General features: G+C 47.9%; 1 protein-coding gene across 1 annotated transcript in view; it reads left to right on the top strand.

Moving 5' to 3' along the window:
• The window catches only part of LOC143767439 (uncharacterized), a 100,252-nt gene that overhangs the window by 54,901 nt on the left and 24,569 nt on the right, over nt 1-20,782 (top strand). The window contains exons 8-11 of the mRNA XM_077255776.1: nt 31-201; nt 285-408; nt 492-589; nt 788-878. Coding sequence (XP_077111891.1) covers nt 31-201; nt 285-408; nt 492-589; nt 788-878 — 484 coding nt within the window. The remainder of the gene's footprint in view (nt 1-30; nt 202-284; nt 409-491; nt 590-787; nt 879-20,782) is intronic.

Raw genomic sequence — 20,782 nt, 5'->3', positions numbered from 1 at the left:
AGATTTATTAATGAGTCTCTCCACAACCAGGATTACACAGTAGTGACGAAGACCTCTAGTGAGCACTGTCAGACCCCTGTGTCTGAAAGACCCTTGAGCCCAATCACAGGGCCTCCACCTCTCCCCTTTATACATGAGGACATCAAGGACCAGAAGATCTTACAACTCACTTACAAGATGATTGAGCTGCTGATTGGAGAGGTGACACTGCTGGGAATGCTGGGACATTATACATTAACGCAATTAAATTATCGAGGTGATGATGGTATCATTGTATGTGTCAGGTTCCTATAAGGTGTCAGGATGTCGCTGTTTATTTCTCCTTGGAGGAGTGGGAGTATGTAGAAGGACGCAAAGATCTATACAAGGACGTCATGATGGAGGTTCCCCAGCACCTCACAACACGAGGTAATAGACAGGGCTAAATACACGCGGCCTATAATTATCTGTATGTAAAGAATGAATTCAGTCCCTGTATGTGTTTCCTCCAGTTCTATCCAGTAAGATGACAACACCAGAGAGATGTCCCCGTCCTCTTGTTCCACAGGACTGTAAGCAAGAAAATCACAATGTTCCTCAGGACCATCAGGTAGATGGAGAGAAGGGGTCATGAGATCTCCCCTATGATGTGTAGACGGCTGTGAAGGTCTTGTGCTCAGTCTTGTTTTATCCACCAGTATTATATGTTTTATACTTGTGTAATGAGAACGGTGGAGATGGCAGGATTAGAGCTGATCATAGATGTGACTTCTCCATCTGTCTGTGACTTTTCCAATATTTGTTACAGGGTAAAGATCTGACCCATATTAATACTACAGAGACATATGTGAGAGGTGATGAATGGTGTAAAGAGGAGATTCCTACATATGACTACCCAGGTGAGCAGTAACTATTAAATGTAGAGAAGTCTCAGTTTCTTCTCAGTCACTGGGTGGTACAATTTTGTATAGTTTGCTGTGAGCTCTGTGGTCTTTCAGGTTTTTTGGTTTAGATTCACCACTTCTGCCAAAGTGATATATAAATATACGTGGCTATATGATAATAGACGATAAAATAAGGATGTAAAAATATAGACGGAACATGAAAAAATATTAACATTTTTTTTTTCAAATATCTTTAGTGATTAAGCACTTCCGAACCCCTCATTTATTTTATAATACAAGAAAAAAATGCCTTCAGCTCTACAGTGACGTTCTAAAATTTTACTTCATTGTATAGCTGCTGCACATGATCGGGAGTGATGATCTGGCTGTGAAATACAGTCAGACTCCCCATACAGAAGGCAAGGATGGTTTATTACCGTCGCTGCCTTACTTATCACTGTAAACACAGCACTTCACAAGCGCTGTGTATACAGAAATAGGTGGTTATGTGATCGCTGGATGTAGGGAAGGAGCAAGAGCTGTGGGACCCCAGAAGACCCAGTCAGCTCTACTGTACAACCAGGAGGCTACAATTCCACTGTAATTGGGACAAATATGGCAGCCCCTGTTACAGAAGAAATAGGATTATAAAAATAGTATTTTGTTGATAAAATGCCACCAATGGTTCTCTATGTGTAAAATAAATGAAAAATAAACTAATAAAAAACAAGCTGCTGCAAATCTAAATCGCTATTACTCGTCCTGCCCCCAGTTAAGTAGCAAAACAAAAGTGTCTCAGTAAACCGTAAACTTCGGTACTCAAAAAAATTAATATTTTAAATTTGAATATTTTCATATGGAAAAATAAATCATATCCAAGTGAATACAGATATAAACACGTTCAACGTTTCGGCCCATTCCTGGCCTTTTTCAAGAGATATCTGTGTATGAAAAACATAAAATATTATAAACAGTTTAAAAGCATCTTTATACTAAACATATATTCATATATGAAATAGGTTTATTAATGCAATAAAAAATGAAATAACTAGAATACTCAAAAAATCTATCACAATTACTACTAAGGGAACTGATACTAAGTGAGAAAATATTTTTTAAGTAAAGTTTTCTTGGTAGCAAGAGTAGTCACTGCAGAATATGGCAATTATTTATAGATGGTGATATCATGATATATGTCAAAAATAGTAAGAGTTCCTGCATGGAGATGCGGCGCCCAAGGGTCCTGGTCGTCGCAGTGGTATTGCTTTCCTCTCGGGGAGAGTGATACTGCGTTTGGAGGCAAAGAAGGATAACTGCATCCAGGTATCACAAACATGCAACACATTTCACACTCCAGGCCACCAGGGGGAGCTCTTGCTCCTATTTATTAGGTCACTCCCCACATTGGTAAAACTGGTCGCCTGTAGGGAAAGTTAGTTAGTTGCTGGCTGACCTCCGCTCAGGTAGTTGGTCCCTGATAGGGGTGGGATCCTGTCAGAGAATGAAGGAGAAGGACACGGAGCTGTGCATGCCCTCAGAGCTGCAGCTCCTAGGAACAGACATCAAAGGCAGAACTGTATTGCAGTGAGCGTGCAAGGAAGTCATAGCAAAGGAGTGGATACCATAAGGGGACCAGCCCTACACAGGCTGCCTCCTTCTGAGGCGCAGAAGCCCGGTAGCCGGAACACCGAGGGAGTAAGGACCTTTATGCTTTGCTCCAGAGACCGGCAGGACAGCTAATTTCACTTTACCTGTCCGCCCTACACCCAGGAGGCACGGTGGCACCCCTTAGAGGCTGGGGCATGATAGAGTCCCTATAAACCGCCTCAAGCCACCAGTCATACGGGTTTGTCCTATCCTATATGGGGGACAGAGAGAGAGACATTACATTTGTGAGGACCTTATGTGAAGCCTTAGGCAGTAAAGAACTTCAACACCACCACGCTAGAGGAAGGCTACTGATATCCACCTGGACAAGGGGACTCTGGTCTTCAGTAAAGGTAAAGAGACTGCAACCTTGTGTCCTCGTTCTTCACTGCGCCTCTCACCATCCACCATCTACTCACTGGGGATGCACTTCACCTGTGGGAAGGTATACCATCTAGCTGCCATAAATCACCCCAGCGGTGATGTACTGACGGGTCTCAAAATATGTATGTGCATGGTACATTAATAATAGGAAATATTTCATTAAATTGAACCTGTCACCAATTTTGGCCGATACGAGTTACGGCCACAGCCTTTCAGGGCTTATCTACACCATTCTATAATGCTGTAGATAAGCCCCGATCTGACCTAAAAGATAAGATAAATAACTTTTATTATACTCACCTGTGCAGGCGGTCCGGTTCGATGGGTGTCACAGGTCCGGGTCCAGCACCTCCCATCTTCTTGCGATGCCATCCTCCTGCTTGCTTCACCGGCTCCCCGGCATTGGGCTCCGGCGCAGACGTACTTATCTGTCCTGTTGAGGGCAGCGCAAAGTACTGCAGTGAGCAGGCGCCGGGCCTCTCTGACCTTTCCCGACACTTGCGTACTGCAGTACTTTGCTCTGACTAGCAATAAAATTTAACCAGCAATTTCTCATTTTTCCAAAAGAATTAACAAAATCAAATTTTTTAGGGACCACATCATTTGAAGTGACTTTGAGGGGCCTATGTAACAGAAAATACCCAAAACTGACACCATTCTAAAAACCACCCCTCAAGGTGCTGAAAACCCTTCAGGTGCTTCACAGGAATTTTTGGAATGTGGAAGGTAAAAAATGACCATTTAACTTTTTGTAACAAAAATGTAACTTTAGACCCCAATTTTTTTTTTTATTTTCACAAAGGATAAGAAAAAATTAACCCCAAAAATTGTTGTGCAATTTCTCCTAAGCATGCAGATACCCCTTATGTGGGGAAAAAAAAACATTTTTGGCACACAACAGGGCTCAGAAGGGAAAGAGCGCCATTTTGAATTTTTGAACGTAAATTTGCTGGAATAATTAGCGGTTGCCGTGTCGCATTTGGAGAGCCCCTGATGTGCCTAAACAGTGGAAACCGCCATCAAGTGACACCAGTTTGGGAACCTCAGTGACACCTCAGGGAACTTAACTAGATGTGTGGAGGGTATCTTGAACCCCCAGATGCTTTGCAGATGTTTGTAATGTAGAGCCATGAAAATAGAAAAAAAAATACATTTTTACCACAAAAAATATTACTTTTGGCCCCAATTTTTTATTTTTGCAAATACAGCAAGAGAAAATTCACACTAAAATTTGTTGTGCAGTTTCTCTTGAGTACTCAGATACCCCATTTGTGGTGTAAAACTACTGTTTAACCCCTTCCCGACCTTTGACGCCACGTAGGCGTCATGAAAGTCGGTGCCAATCCGACCCATGACGCCTATGTGGCGTCATGGAATGATCGCGTCCCTGCAGATCGGGTGAAAGGGTTAACTCCTATTTCACCCGATCTGCAGGGAGAGGGGGAGTTGTACTTCAGCCCAGGGGGGGTGGCTTTGCCCCCACGTGGCTACGATCGCTCTGATTGGCTGTTGAAAGTGCAACAGCCAATCAGAGCAATTTGCAATATTTCACCTATGAAAATGGTGAAATATTGCAATCCAGCCATGGCCGATGCTGCAATAGCATCTGCCATGGCTGGAAATCATGTTCTGCCCCCCCCCACCACCCCCGATCTCCTCCCCAGTCCTCCGTTCTGTCCGGTACCCCCCTCCGTCCCCCTGTCCGCTCCCCCGTGCTCCTGTCCGCTCCCCCCATCCTCCGATCCCCCCCCTGTCCTCCGATCCACCCCCCCACCACCCCCTTATACTTACCGAGCCTCCCGAAGTCGGTCCGTCTTCTCCTTGGGCGCCGCCATCTTCCAAAATGGCGGGCGCATGCGCAGTGTGCCCGCCGAATCTGCCGGCCGGCAGATTCATTGCAAAGTACATTTTGATCGCTGTGGTAGGTTCTATCACAGCGATCAAAATAAAAAAATAATAAATAAACCCCCCCCTTTATCACCCCCATAGGTAGGGACAATAATAAAATAAAGAAAATATATTTTTTTTCTTTTTCCACTAGGGTTAGGGTTAGAACTAGGGTTAGAACTAGGGGTAGGGTTAGGGTTACGGGTAGGGTTAGGGTTAGGGTAATGGCATGTACACACAGTGCGGATTTGGCCGCGGATCCGCAGCGGATTGGCCGCGGATCCGCAGCGGAATGGCCGCGGATCCGCAGCAGATTGGCCGCGGATCCGCAGCGGATTGGCCGCTGCGAATTCGTAGCAGTTTTCCATCAGGTTTACAGTACCATGTACACCTATGGAAAACCAAATCCGCCGTGCCCATGGTGCGGAAAATTCCGTGCAGAAACGCTGCGTTGTATTTTCCGCAGCATGTCAATTCTTTGTGAGGATTCCGCAGAGTTTTACACCTGTTCCTCAATAGGAATCCACAGGTGAAATCCGCACAAAAAAACACTGGAAATCTGCTGTAAATCCGCAGGTAAAACGCAGTGCCTTTTACCTGCGGATTTTTCAAAAATCGTGCGGAAAAATCTCACACGAATCCGCAACGTGGGCACATAGCCTTAGGGTTAGGGTTGGAATTAGGGCTAGGGTTGGAAATAGGGTTAAGATTAGGCTTGTGGTTAGGGTTACGGATAGGGTTAGGGGTGTGTTGGGGTTACAGTTGTGGTTAGGGTTGGGATTAGGGTTAGGGTTGGGATTAGGGTTAGGATTAGGGTTAGGGTTGGAATTAGGGTTACGGGTGTGTTGGGGTTAGGGTTGTGGTTAGGGGTGTGTTGGGGTTAGGGTTGTGATTAGGGTTATGGCTACAGTTGGGATTAGGATTAGGGGTGTGTTGGGGTTAGTGTTGAAGTTAGAATTGAGGGGTTTCCACTGTTTAGGCACACCAGGGGTCTCCAAACGCAACATGGCGCCACCATTGATTCCAGCCAATCTTGCGTTCAAAAAGTCAAATGGTGCTCCCTCCCTTCCAAGCCCCGACGTGCGCCCAAACAGTGGTTTACCCCCACATATGGGGTACCAGTGTACTCAGGACAAACTGGGCAACAACTGTTGGGGTCCAATTTCTCCTGTTACCCTTGCAAAAATAAAAAATTACTTGCTAAAACATAATTTTTGAGGAAAGAACAATTATTTTTTATTTTCACGGCTCTGCGTTATTAACTTCTGTGAAGCACTTGGGGGTTGAAAGTGCTCACCACACATCTAGATAAGTTCCTTCGGGGGTCTAGTTTCCAAAATGGGGTCACTTGTGGGGTGTTTCTGCTATTTAGGCACATCAGGGGCTCTGCAAATGCAACGTGATGCCCGCAGACCATTCCATCAAAGTCTGCATTTCAAATGTCACTACTTCCCTTCCGAGCCCTGACGTGCGCCCAAACAGTGGTTTACCCCCACATATGGGATACCAGCACACCCACAACAAACTGGGCAACAAATATTGGGGCCCAATTTGTCCTGTTACCCTTGTGAAAATAAAAAATTGCTTGCTAAAACATCTTTTTTGAGGAAAGAAAAATGATTTTTTATTTTCACGGCTCTGCGTTGTAAACTTCTGTGAAGCACTTGGGGGTTGAACGTGCTCATCACACATCTAGATAAGTTCCTTGGGGGGTCTAGTTTCCAAAATGGGGTCACTTGTGGGGTGTTTCTACTGTTTAGGCACATCAGGGGCTCTGCAAATGCAATGTGACGCCCGCAGACCATTCCATCAAAGTCTGCATTTCAAATGTCACTACTTCCCTTCCGAGCCCTGACGTGTGCCCAAACAGTGGTTTACCCCCACATATGGGGTATCAGCGTACTCACAACAAACTGGGCAACAAATATCAGGGTCCAATTTCTCCTGTTACCCTTGTGAAAATAAAAAATTGCTTGCTAAAACATCTTTTTTGAGGAAAGAAAAATGATTTTTTATTTTCACGGCTCTGCGTTGTAAACTTCTGTGAAGCACTTGGGGTTGAACGTGCTCACCACACATCTAGATAAGTTTCTTGGGGGGTCTAGTTTCCAAAATGGGGTCACTTGTGGGGGGTTTCTACTGTTTAGGCATATCAGGGGCTCTTCAGACGTAACATGATGCCCGCAGACCATTCCATCAAAGTCTGCATTCCAAAACGTCACTACTTCCCTTTCGAGCCCCGGCATGTGCCCAAACAGTGGTTTACCCCCACATATGGGGTATCAGCATACTCAGGAGAAACTGGACAACAACTTTTGGGGTCCAATTTCTCCTGTTACCCTTGGGAAAATAAAAAATTGTGGGCTAAAAAATCATTTTTGAGAAAAGAAAAATTATTTTTTATTTTCATGGCTCTGCGTTATAAACTTCTGTGAAGCACCTGGGGGTTCAAAGTGCTCACCACACATCTAGATAAGTTCCTTGGGGGGTCTAGTTTCCAAAATGGGGTCACTTGTAGGGGAACTCCAATGTTTAGGCACACAGGGGCTCTCCAAACGCGACATGGTGTCCGCTAACGATTGGAGCTAATTTTCCATTCAAAAAGTCAAATGGCACGCCTCCCCTTCCGAGCCTTGCCGTGCACCCAAACAGTGGTTTACCCCCACATATGAGGTATCGGCGTACTCAGGAGAAATTGCCCAACAAATTTTAGGATTCATTTTATCCTGTTGCCCATGTGAAAATGAAAAAATTGAGGCTAAAAGAAATTTTGTGTGAAAAAAAAGTACTTTTTCATTTTTACGGATCAATTTGTGAAGCACCTGAGAGTTTAAAGTGCTCACTATGCTTCTAGATAAGTTCCTTGGGGGGTCTAGTTTCCAAAATGGGGTCACTTGTGGGGAAGCTCCAATGTTTAGGCACACAGGGGCTCTCCAAACGTGACATGGTGTCTGCTAGCGATGGAGATAATTTTTCATTCAAAAAGTCAAATGGCGCTCCTTCCCTTCCGAGCCTTACCATGTGCCCAAACAGTGGTTTACCCCCACATGTGAGGTATCGGTGTACTCAGGAGAAATTGTCCAACAAATTTAAGGATACATTTTATCCTGTTGCCCATGTGAAAATGAAAAAACTGAGGCTAAAATAATTTTTTTGTGTAAAAAAAGTACTGTTTCATTTTTACGGATCAATTTGTGAAGCACCTGGGCGTTTAAAGTGCTCACTATGCTTCTAGATAAGTTCCTTGGGGGGTCTAGTTTCCAAAATGGGGTCACTTGTGGGGGAGCTCCAATGTTTAGGCACACGGGGGCTCTCCAAACGCGACATGGTGTACGCTAAAGATTGGAGCCAATTTTTCATTGAAAAAGTCAAATGGCGCTCCTTCACTTCCGAGCCCTGCCGTGCGCCCAAACAGTGGTTTACCCCCACATATGAGGTATCAGCGTACTCAGGACAAATTGTACAACAACGTTCGTGGTCTAGTTTCTCCTTTTACCCTTGGGACAATAAAACATTTTTTGCTAAAATATAATTTTTGTGACTAAAAAGTTAAATGTTCATTTTTTCCTTCCATGTTGCTTCTGCTGCTGTGAAACACCTGAAGGGTTAATAAACTTCTTGAATGTGGTTTTGAGCACCTTGAGGGGTGCAGTTTTTAGAATGGTGTCACTTTTGGGTATTTTCAGCCATATAGAACCCTCAAACTGACTTCAAATGTGAGGTGGTCCCTAAAAAAAATGGTTTTGTAAATTTTGTTGTAAAAATGAGAAATCACTGGTCAAATTTTAACCCTTATAACTTCCTAGCAAAAAAAACATTTGTTTCCAAAATTGTGCTGATGTAAAGTAGACATGTGGGAAATGTTACTTATTAACTATTTTGTGTCACATAACTCTCTGGTTTTTAACAGAATAAAAATTCAAAATGTGAAAATTGCGAAATTTTCAAAATTTTTGCCAAATTTACGTTTTTTTCACAAATAAACTCAGAAATTATCGACCTAAATTTACCACTAACATGAAGCCCAATATGTCACGAAAAAACAATCTCAGAATCGCTAGGATCCGTTGAAGCGTTCCTGAGTTATTACCTCATAAAGGGACACTGGTCAGAATTGCAAAAAGCGGCAAGGTCATTAAGGCCAAAATAGGCTGGGTCATGAAGGGGTTAAGGTGCACAGCAGGACTCGGAAGGGAAGGAACACCAAATGAATTCTGGAGCTCAATTTTGGCTGGAATAGATTGCGAATGCCATGTCAAATTTGACGAGCCCCGGACATGCCAAAACAGCAGAAATCCCCACACGTGACCCCATTTTGGAAACTGCTCTTCTTCAGGAATTTTTGTAGAGGTGTGATAAGCATTTTTAGGCTTTAGTCCATTCATAAAATTGTGGAACATTTGGCTGAGTAAATGGAAAGTTACCATTTATTCCACTAAAATGTACTGCTTTTGGCCCCAAGTTGTTAATTTTCAAAGGGGATAATAGGAGAAAATGAATGGTACAAATTGTGTGACAAATTTTGGTGCCATTTCTAAGATGCTTTCACATTGCGTTTGTGGGTCCTGTCGATGCATACATCTAACCCCTCTGAAAAACGGAATTTGGACATATGCACCGACGGGACCGTAGACTGTTATGGTATTGGCGAGCAAATGTGCACTCTGATGTGCATCATTTTTGGAAGTTTCTGCCTATTGGAGGCAGACACTCAGACCTAGCAGACTGCATCTGAAAGTCAACCTCCAGTAGGCGGACACTCCCTAAAATGATGCACATCAGAGTGCACATTCGCTCTGCCTTCACAATCAGTCTATGGCTCTGTAGGCCCATACGTCTGAACCCCGTCTTGCGCAGGGAGAGTTTGGAAGTATGCCCTGACGGGATCCACGAAAGCAAGGTGAAAGCACCCTTACCCATTTTCCCATGTGAAAATATAAAATCTGGGACTAAAACCAAATTTGTGTGATAAAAATGTAATTGTGTTCTTCACCGCCTAATGGTATAAAATTCTGTGAGGCACATAAGGTGTCAACATGCTCACTGCACCACTAGATGAATACATCTGCGCTGTTCTGACACCTCGGGGGCTCTGCCAGTGTGACATGGCACCCCCAAACCATTCCAGCAAAATCTGAACTCCAAAATGGCGCTTCCCCCATTCTGAGCTTTGCACTGTGCCTCAAAGGTAGTTTTTAACCACATATGGGGTATTGGCGTACTCCGGAGAAATTGAAGAACTAATTTTGGGGTTCATTTTCTCTTGCTATCCTTGTAAAAATGACAAATTTGGAACAAAACCAACAGTTTTGATGGAAATTTTTGTTTTTTTATTTTCACCGTTCAACATTATAAAATTCTGTGAAGTATCTGTGGGTTCAAGATGCTTACCACACTGTTGAAATTTTTTTTGAGGGGTGTGGCTTCCAAAATGGGGTCACTTGTGGTGGATTTCCACCTTTTAGGCACATCAGGGGCTCACAAAACGTGACATGGTGTCCGCTAACGATTCCAGACAATTTTGCATTCAAAAAGTCAAATGGCGCTTCTTCCCATCCGAGCTCTGCCGTGCACCTAAACAGTAGTTTTTCCTTATTGGAATTTCTCCTGTTAACCTTGTGAAAATAAAAAAAAATTGGGGGGCTAAACAACATTTTTATGGTAAAAATAAAATTTTTCATTTTTTACTCTTCACATGGCTTTAGTTCTTGTGAAATACCTGAAGGGTTAATAAACTTCTTGAAGGTGTTTTTGAGCACTTTGAGGGGTGCAGTTTTTAGAATGCTGTCACTTTTGGGTATTTTCTGCCATATAGACCCCTCAAAGTGACTTCAAATGTGATGTGGTCCCTAAAGAAAAAAATGCTTTTGTAAATTTTGTTGTAAAAATGAGAAATTGTTGATTAACTCCCGCCTAACTTCCTAACAAAAAAAAAAATTGGGTTTCGAAAAAAAATCTGAAAGTTGCAACATTTTCTTAATAGCAAAAAATATTGTTCTTAGTTTACCACTAACATTAAGTACAATGTGTCACTATAAAACAGTCCCAGAATCAATGGGATCCGCTGAAGCGTTCCAAAGTTATTACCACATAAAGTGACATTGGTCAGGATTGACAAAATTGGCCTGGTCAGGAAGGAGAAAACAGGCTGTGTGGTGAAGAGATAAAACCGCATGTATGAAAAAATCTGAAAATATGCCTTGTTCTATATGAGGATAAATGGCCCAGTCTTGAACTGGTGAAAATATGTAAGAATAAATAGTCCTTTTCATGTTGAGTTATAAATCTTTTGAATTGGGATCATATCAGAGTTACTCGGACAAATGAGTAACCATGCATATTCCTATCGGGCAGTCCAAACAACACGTTTTCCTCTGGACTTAAGATATCGCCATCAGCACCTTACAAAATTGTTCTCCTCCAGCCTCAACTGTTAGTGGCAGGCGTTGGCTGTGTGTCACAGCCATTATCTGCCAGGTATGTGGGGGGCTCACTCCGTGAGCCTGCTCAATACCACTTCTGCTAATGTGCTTTGTACATGTATGTCGTTAAGGGGCTAAAGGGCTAATATTGCTACTAACCCAATAACTTTTCTATAAGTAGAATGGGAAATATTCATCTTATTCAAAATAGCTATATTATGACCAAGAAATCTCTTATCCCTCAGACCCTCCAGACATTTTTATATACATGTGCATGGGTATTATGTGAAGTTTCAGTATTCCAAAGTTTGAATTATAAGACTCTGTGCACACGGTGCATTTCTGCAGGATTTTTTCCGCATGGAATTGGCCCAAAAAAGCTAAGGAATCTTTATGCCAGCAAAGTCAGTAAGAATACTGAACTGCTGTCCACATGATCAGTATTTGTACTTTCTGGATTTGTGCTGCTTTTAAATCCTAAGGCCTCTTTCACACTAGCGTCGTGCACTGCACGTTGCTATGCGTCGTTTTGTAGAAAAAACGCATCCTGCAAAATTGCTTGCAGGATGCGTTTTTTTCTCCATAGACTTGCATTAACGACGCAGTGCAACGCATTGCCACACGTCGCAACCGTCGTGCGACGGTTGCGTCGTGTTGCGTCAGACCGTTGCCACAAAAAAACGTTACCTGTAACGTTTTTTTGTGCGTCGTGACCGTCTTTTCCGACCGCGCATGCGTGGCCGGAACTCCACCCCTGCCTCCCCGCACCTCACAATGGGGCAGCGGATGCATTGTAAAACTGCATCCACTGCCCCCGTTGTGCGGCGCTTTCACAGTTTGTGTCGGTGCGCCGCAACGTTGCGACGTGCAGTGCACGACGCTAGTGTGAAAGTAGCCTAAGAAGGTCAATTCTTTGTGTGTTTTTGCCATGTTTTTCACCCATTGACTTCAACTGAGTCGGTCAAATACGCAGCAAAAATGCAGGTATTAAAATGTTTGAGAATTTGCTGCGTTTTGCTTGTGTCTTTACAGACTTCCTATATTGGATGATTTCCCTTCACCCATAATAGCACACCTGAGAGAGGGATCCACCCCACAAGGACACAATGCAGTGAGGCTGCCGTCACACGTTCAGTATTTGGTCAGTATTTTGCATCAGTATTTGTAAGCCAAAACCAGGAGTGAGTGATGCAGAAGTGGTACATATGTTTCTATTATACTTTTCCTCTAATTGTTCCACTCCTGGTTTTGGCTTACAAATACTGATGTAAAATACTGACCAAATACTGCTAGTGTGACGGCAGCCTCACTGCATACATCAAGAGAGTCCATTACTGTCTGCTGCTGCGTATCTAATATATAATTGCCTAGAATACTACTTCCTGCAATTTGTGCCAACTTCCGTGGCTTTGTCCGGAGCTATTGTCCGGAGCTATTGTCCGGAGCTATTGTCCGGAGCTAATGTCTGGAGCTAATGTCCGGAGATAAGTGACGTCACCAGTGTCCTACACCCAGGCAGAGCACAGTGGCCCCAGGCAGAGCACAGGGGCCCCAGGCAGAACATGGGGCCCCAGGCAGAGCACAGGGGCCCCAGGCAGAGCACAGGGGCCCCAGGCAGCATATGGGGCCCCAGGCAGAGCACAGTGGCCCCAGGCAGAGCACACACCAAATCGGAGGCCGAGGGGCCCCGCCAACCAAATCGGAGGCCGAGGAGCCCTGCCCACCAAATCGAAGGCCGAGCGGCCCCGCCCACCAAAACGGAGGCCGAGGGGCCCGGCCCCGCCCACCAAAGCGGAGGCCGAAAGGCCCCGACCACCACATCGGAGGCCGAGGGGCCCAGCCCACCAAATCGGAGGCCGAGGGTCCCCGCCCACCAAATCGGAGGCCGAGGGTACCCGCCCACCAAATCGGAGGCCGAGGGTCCCCGCCCACCAAATCGGAGGCCGAGGGTCCCCGCCCACCAAATCGGAGGCCGAGGGTCCACACCATCCAAATCGGAGGCCGAGGGGCCTCGCCCACCAAATCGGAGGCCGACGGGCCCCACCCACCAAAGCGGAGGCCGAGGGTCCCCGCCCACCAAATCGGAGGCCGAGGGTCCCCGCCCACCAAATCGGAGGCCGAGGGTCCCCGCCCACCAAATTGGAGGCCGATGGGCCCCACCAACCAAATCGGAGGCCGAGGAGCCCCGCCCACCAAATCGAAGGTCGAGGGGCCCCGCCCACGAAAGCAGAGGCCGAGGGTCCCCGCCCACCAAATCGGAGGCCGAGGGGCCCCACCCACCAAAGCGGAGGCCGAGGGTCCCCGACCACCAAATCGGAGGCCGAGGGTCCCCGCCCACCAAATCGGAGGCCGAGGGTCCCCGCCCACTAAATCGGAGGCCAAGGGTCCCCGCCCACCAAATCGGAGGCCGAGAGTCCCCGCCCACCAAATCGGAGGCCGAGGGGCCCCGCCAACCAAATCGGAGGCCGAGGGGCTTCGCCAACCAAATCGGAGGCCGAGGAGCCCCGCCCACCAAATCGAAGGCCGAGCGGCCCCGCCCACCAAAGCGGAGGCCGAGGGGCCTGGCCCCGCCCACCAAAGTGGAGGCCGAGGGGCCCCGCCAACCAAATCGGAGGCCGAGGGGCTTCGCCAACCAAATCGGAGGCCGAGGGTCCCCGCCCACCAAATCGGAGGCCGAGGGGCCCCGCCCACCAAATCGGAGGCCGAGGGGCCCCGCCCACCAAATCGGAGGCCGAGGGTCCCCGCCCACCAAATCGGAGGCCGAGAGTCCCCGCCCACCAAATCGGAGGATAAGGGGCCCCGCCAACCAAATCGGAGGCCGAGGGGCCCCGCCAAACAAATCGAAGGCCGAGCGGCCCCGCCCACCAAAGCGGAGGCCGAGGGGCCCGGCCCCGCCCACCAAAGCGGAGTCCGAGGGGCCCCGACCACCACATCGTAGGCCGAGGGGCCCCGCCCACCAAATCGGAGGTCGAGGGGCCCCGCCCACCAAATCGGAGGCCGAGGGTCCCCACCCACCAAATCGGAGGCCGAGGGTCCCCGCCCACCAAATCGGAGGCCGAGGGTCCCCGCCCACCAAATCGGAGGCCGAGGGTCCCCGCCCACCAAATCGGAGGCCGAGGGTCCCCGCCCACCAAATCGGAGGCCGAGGGGCCCCGCCCACCAAATCAGAGGCCGAGGGTCCCCGCCCACCAAATCGGAGGCCGAGAGTCCCCGCCCACCAAATCGGAGGATAAGGGGCCCCGCCAACCAAATCGGAGGCCGAGGGGCCCCGCCAACCAAATCGAAGGCCGAGCGGCCCCACCCACCAAAGCGGAGGCCGAGGGGCCCGGCCCCGCCCACTAAAGCGGAGGCCGAGGGGCCCCGACCACCACATCGGAAGCCGAGGGGCCCCGCCCACCAAATCGGAGGCCGAGGGGCCCCGCCCACCAAATCGGAGGCCGAGAGTCCCCGCCCACCAAATCGGAGGCCGAGGGGCCCCACCCACCAAATCGGAGGCCGAGGGGCCCCGCCCACCAAATCGGAGTCCGAGGGGCCCCGCCAACCAAATCGGAGTCCGAGGGGCCCCGCCCACCAAATCGGAGGCCGAGGGGCCCCGCCCACCAAATCGGAGGCCGAGAGTCCCCGCCCACCAAATCGGAGGATAAGGGGCCCCGCCAACCAAATCGAAGGCCGAGCGGCCCCGCCCACCAAAGCGGAGGCCGAGGGGCCCGGCCCCGCCCACCAAATCGGAGGCCGAGGGGCCCCGCCCACCAAATCGGAGGCCGAGGGGCCCCGCCCACCAAATCGGAGGCCGAGGGTCCCCACCCACCAAATCGGAGGCCGAGGGTCCCCGCCCACCAAATCGGAGGCCGAGGGGCCCCGCCCACCAAATCGGAGGCCAAGGGGCCCCGCCCACCAAATCGGAGGCCGAGGGGCCCCGCCCACCACATCGGAGGCCGAGGGGCCCCGCCCACCACATCGGAGGCCGAGGGTCCCCGCCCACCAAATCGGAGGCCGAGGGTCCCCGCCCACCAAATCGGAGGCCGAGGGTCCCCGCCCACCAAATCGGAGGCCGAGGGTCCCCGCCCACCAAATCGGAGGTCGAGGGTCCCCGCCCACCAAATCGAAGGCCGAGCGGCCCCGCCCACCAAAGCGGAGGCCGGTCCCCGCCCACCAAATCGGCGGCCGAGGGTCCCCACCCACCAAATCGGAGGACGAGGGGCCCCACCAACCAAATCGGAGGCCGAGGAGCCCCGCCCACCAAAAGTAAGTGCGGCCCCAAAAGTAAGTGCGCCCCCGGCCCCGGGTGCAAAAGTAAGCGCGCCCCCCAGTCCCGTGTGTGAAAAGTGCTGCTGTAAAGCTGGTAGCGCTGTTCAAGCACCATGTATTTCCTTCAGGAAATGCCCATCTAATATATAATTGCCTAGAATACTACTTCCTGCAATTTGTGCCAACTTCCGTGGCTTTGTCCGGAGCTAATGTCCGGAGATAATGTCCGGAGCTAATGTCCGGAGATAAGTGACGTCACCAGTGTCCTACACCCAGGCAGAGCACAGGGGCCTCAGGCAGCATATGGGGCCCCAGGCAGAGCACAGTGGCCCCAGGCAGAGCACAGGGGCCCCAGGCAGCATATGGGGCCCCAGGCAGAGCACAGGGGCCGCAGGCAGCCTATGGGGCCCCCAGGCAGAGCACAGTGGCCCCAGGCAGAGCACAGGGGCCCCAGGCAGCATATGGGGCCCCAGGCAGCATATGGGGCCCCAGGCAGAGCACAGGGGCCCCAGGCAGAACATGGGGCCCCAGGCAGAGCATAGGGGCCCCAGGCAGAGCATAGGGGCCCCAGGCAGAGCACAGGGGCCCCAGGCAGAGCACAGTGGTCCCAGGTAGAGCACAGGGGCCCCAGGCAGCCTATGGGGCCCCAGGCAGAGCACAGGGGCCCCAGGCAGCATATGGGGCCCCAGGCAGAGCACAGTGGCCCCAGGCAGAGCACAGGGGCCCCAGGCAGAACATGGGGCCCCAGGCAGAGCACAGGGGCCCCAGGCAGAGCACAGGGGCCCCAGGCAGCATATGGGGCCCCAGGCAGAGCACAGGGGCCCCAGGCAGCATATGGGGCCCCAGGCAGAGCACAGCGATATTTTGGACCACTGTGCGGTGTTTCAGACCCCCTGTGTGATGTCTGGGGCCCTGTTCTTAAGTATATTAAAGATTAAAGTAACGTATATTAAAGCATATTATAGATCAAATTTGACACGTTTATGAGCACCATTGAGTGATATACTCAAGAATGACAATTTTTCAACATTTTATGGTTTCAAACTGTAAACACTCAGAGTTTTTTTTACTTCAACCAGAAAACCTTAACGGTTCATAAAAAACTTGACTGTTCAGGATATGATAAAAGTCATAGTATTCTGAATCTTTAACTTATAAAGATACCTTTACATGGGGTGATTATTGGTTCCAGAGAGGCTTTCGGCCGATAATCGTACACATGGCTGGTGACAGGACAATACAATATAAACGTTCAAAGGTAAACACTGATAACATTAAAATCTAATATATAATTGCCTAGAATACTACTTCCGGCAATTTGTGCCAACTTCCGTGGCTTTGTCCGGAGATAATGTCCGGAGATAAGTGACGTCACCAGCGTCCTACACCCGCTCAGGGTGGACAAAGATATATGCCTTCGTGGTGCGCGGCACTTTTCTGATTGGTTGCCGCCTGCCGCGAGCGACCAATCAGAAATGTGCCGTACTGTCAAGAATTGTCAAGAGCTGGTGAGTGCAGCCATTTTTTGTTCTTTCTTACTATTATTTATTAATTGTATTATTCTTACATTTGAATAAATAAAGTATATATGGATTCTAGACTCCCGATTCTTTAGAATCGGGCTGCCATCTAGTTTTATATATACACCTAGCTGCAGGTATCTGTGGCTAGGATTAATTTTTTTTGGCACCTGAATCCTTCTAATTTTATTACAAAGCAATCCAGAACCCCCCCTTTTTTTTTACATTTATTTGCTTGGTCACACTGGAGACTGCAGCCAGGTAATTTTAACACAACAGAGTGAAAATCTAGCAATTTAAAATGGCTTTTTCTTTGTCCCAGGCATGAGATGTGAGTGCGCATAAAAATCTGGCCTTTTTGGTACTGTAGTATATTTTGGAGTGTCTTACAACATTTTTGGACACCATTTTGCTGACCAAAAAATCTTTAGCTACAGTTCTTATATTTATCACTGTTTTGTACACCACACATCACATATCATTGCGCTAAATATTCTACAATTTTAGTACTCTAACATTTTTATTTATTTATTTTTTTTTTTTTTTAGTGTCATAGCCTACTTATTGACACAATTTTGGTGGGCCAAAAAAATTCCAGGCCACATATTTAACAGTGTTCTCTCTCCGTCAGACACCAGATCTATCTGTGCTCTACAAATAGTTGCTTCTCAGGCCTATATTCCACTTTTTTGGCTGTCCGATACCCTAGGTAAATACACTGTTTTATGGTAAAAAATAAAAAAATACAGGCCACGTATTGAACAGTCTGGTATCTCCCTCAGACGCCTGGTCTATCTGTGTACTACAAATAGTTGCTTTTCAGGCCTACATTGCACTTTTTTTGGCTGTCCACTACCCTAGGTCTATATAGTATTTTGGGGTAAAAAAAAAATAAAAAAAACTCGAGGCCACATATTGAAAAGTGTGATATCTCCGTCAGACTCCTGGTCTATCTGTGCTTTACAAATAGTTGCTTTTTCAGGCCTACATTCCACTTTTTTGGCTGTCTGTTACCCTAGGTCTATACACTATTTTGGGGTAAAGAATGAAAAAATACAGGCCATGTATTGAACAGTCTGGTATCGCTGTCAGATGCCTGATCTATTTGTGGCCTACAAATTTTGGCAATTCAGGCCTACATTACACTGTCTTTGCTGTCCGTTACCCTTGTTATATACACTATTTTGGGGTAAAAAATACATGCCACTTATTGAACAGTCTGTTATCTCCCTCAGACGCTGGTCTATCTGTGCCCTACAGATAGTTGCTTTTCAGGCCTACATTCCACTTTTTTGGCTGTCCGCTACCCTAGATCTATACAGTATTTTGGGGTAAAAAAAAATAAAAAAAACCTCAAGGTCACATATTGAAGAGTGTGATAGCTCAGACAGACTCCTGGTCTATCTATGCTCTACAAATAGTTGCTTTTTAGGCCTACATTCCACTTTTTTGGCTGTCTGCTACCCTAGGTCTATACACTATTTTGGGGTAAAAAATGCAGGCCACGTACTAAACAGTCTGTTATCTCCGTCAGACGCCTGTTCTATCTGTGCTCTACAAATACCGTATATACTCGAGTATAAGCCGAGATTTTCAGCCCAAATTTTTGGGCTGAAAGTGCCCCCTCGGCTTATACTCGAGTCACGGTCGGCGGGTGAGGGGGAGAGGGCGCTGAGGCATACTTACCTGCTTCCGGGGCTCCCGGCGCTCCCCCTGCCCGTCACACTGTCTTCGGTGCCGCAGCTCTTCCCCTGTTCAGCGGTCACATGGGACCGCTCATTAGAGAAATTAATAGGCTGCTCCACCTCCCATAGGGGCGGAGCCGCATAATTCATTTCTCTAATCAGCGGTGCCGGTGACCGCTGACAGAGGAAGAGGCTGCGGCACCGATGACCAGCTGTCCGGGGGAAGGAGCGGGACGCCGGGAGCAGGTAAGTATTACATATTTACCTTCCCTCGTTCCACCCGCCGGGCGCCGCTCAGTCTTCGCGTCCTCTTGTTCTGACTTTTCAGGTCAGAGGGCGCGATGACGCATATAGTGTGCGCGCCGCCCTCTGCCTGATCAGTCAGTGCAGAGAGACGCCGGGACGGGACGCTGAGGAGCTGCAAGCAAGAGAGGTGAGTATGTGTATTGTTTTTTTTATTGCAGCAGCAGCAGCAATGGCACAGAATTATGTGGAGTATCTATGGGGCAACGGTGCAGAGCACTATATATAAGGCACAGCTTTATGTGGAGCATCTATGGGGCAACGGTGCAGAGCATTATATATAAGGCACAGCTTTATGTGGAGCATCTATGGGGCAACGGTGCAGAGCACTATATATAAGGCACAGCTTTATGTGGAGCATCTATGGGGCAACGGTGCAGAGCATTATATATAAGGCACAGCTTTATGTGGAGCATCTATGGGGCAACGGTGCAGAGCACTATATATAAGGCACAGCTTTATGTGGAGCATCTATGGGGCCATAATCAAAGGTCAAAGGTGCAGAGCATTATATATGGCACAGCTATCTATGGGGCCATAATCAAAGGTGCAGAGCATTCTATATGGCACAGCTATCTATGGGGCCATAATCAAAGGTGCAGAGCATTATATATGGCACAGCTATCTATGGGGCCATAATCAAAGGTGCAGAGGTAATATATAGCACAGCTATCTATGGGGCCATAATCAAAGCTGCAGAGCATTGTATATGGCACAGCTATCTATGGGGCCATAATCAAAGCTGCAGAGCATTGTATATGGCACAGCTTTCTATGGAGCATCTATGGGGCCATAATGAACTGTGCAGAGCATTATATATGGCACAGCTTTATGTGGAGCATCTATGGGGCCATAATGAATGGTGCAGAGCATTATATGTGGCACAGCTATCTATTGGGCCATAATCAAAGGTGCAGAGCATTGTATATGGCACAGCTATCTATGGGGCCATAATCAAAGGTGCAGAGCATTGTATATGGCACAGCTTTCTATGGAGCATCTATGGGGCCATAATGAACTGTGCAGAGCATTATATATGGCACAGCTTTATGTGGAGCATCTATGGGGCCATAATGAATGGTGCAGAGCATTATATGTGGCACAGCTTTATGTCGAGCATCTATGGGGCCATAATGAACAGTGCAGAGCATTATATGTGGCACAGCTTTATGTCGAGCATCTATGGGGCCATAATGAACAGTGCAGAGCATTATATGTGGCACAGCTTTATGTCGAGCATCTATGGGGCCATAATGAACGGTATGGAGCATCTATTTTTAATTTTGAAATTCACCGGTAGCTGCTGCATTTTCCACCCTAGGCTTATACTCGAGTCAATAAGTTTTCCCATTTTTTTGTGGCAAAATTAGGGGGGTCGGCTTATACTCGGGTCGGCTTATACTCAAGTATATACGGTAGTTGCTTTTCATTCTACTTTTTTGGCTGTCTGCTTCCCTAGGTCTTTACACTATTTGGGGGTAAAAAATAAAAAATACAAGCCACGTATTGAACAGTCTGGTATCGCAGTCATATGCCTGATCTTTGTTGCTCACAAATTGTGGCAATTCAGGCCTACATTCCACTTTTTTGCTGTCTAGTATACACTATTTTGTGGTATATCTGTGACACGCCTCATCTATCTGTGGGCTACAAATGTGCTTTTGAGGCTTCCATTCACCTTTTTTTGCTGTATGTAACCTAGCTCAAAACACTATTTTGGGGTAAAAAATTAAAAAATACAAGCCACATATTGAACAGTCTGGTATCGCTGTCAGATGACGGAGCTATTTGTGGCCTACAAGTTGCGGCAATTCAGGCCTACA

The sequence above is a fragment of the Ranitomeya variabilis genome, chromosome 4 (assembly GCF_051348905.1).
Source record: "Ranitomeya variabilis isolate aRanVar5 chromosome 4, aRanVar5.hap1, whole genome shotgun sequence".
In the NCBI taxonomy this organism is placed as follows: domain Eukaryota; kingdom Metazoa; phylum Chordata; class Amphibia; order Anura; family Dendrobatidae; genus Ranitomeya; species Ranitomeya variabilis.
The sequence above is the reverse complement of the archived record's forward strand: the minus strand, read 5'-3'. Positions and strand labels throughout refer to the sequence as shown.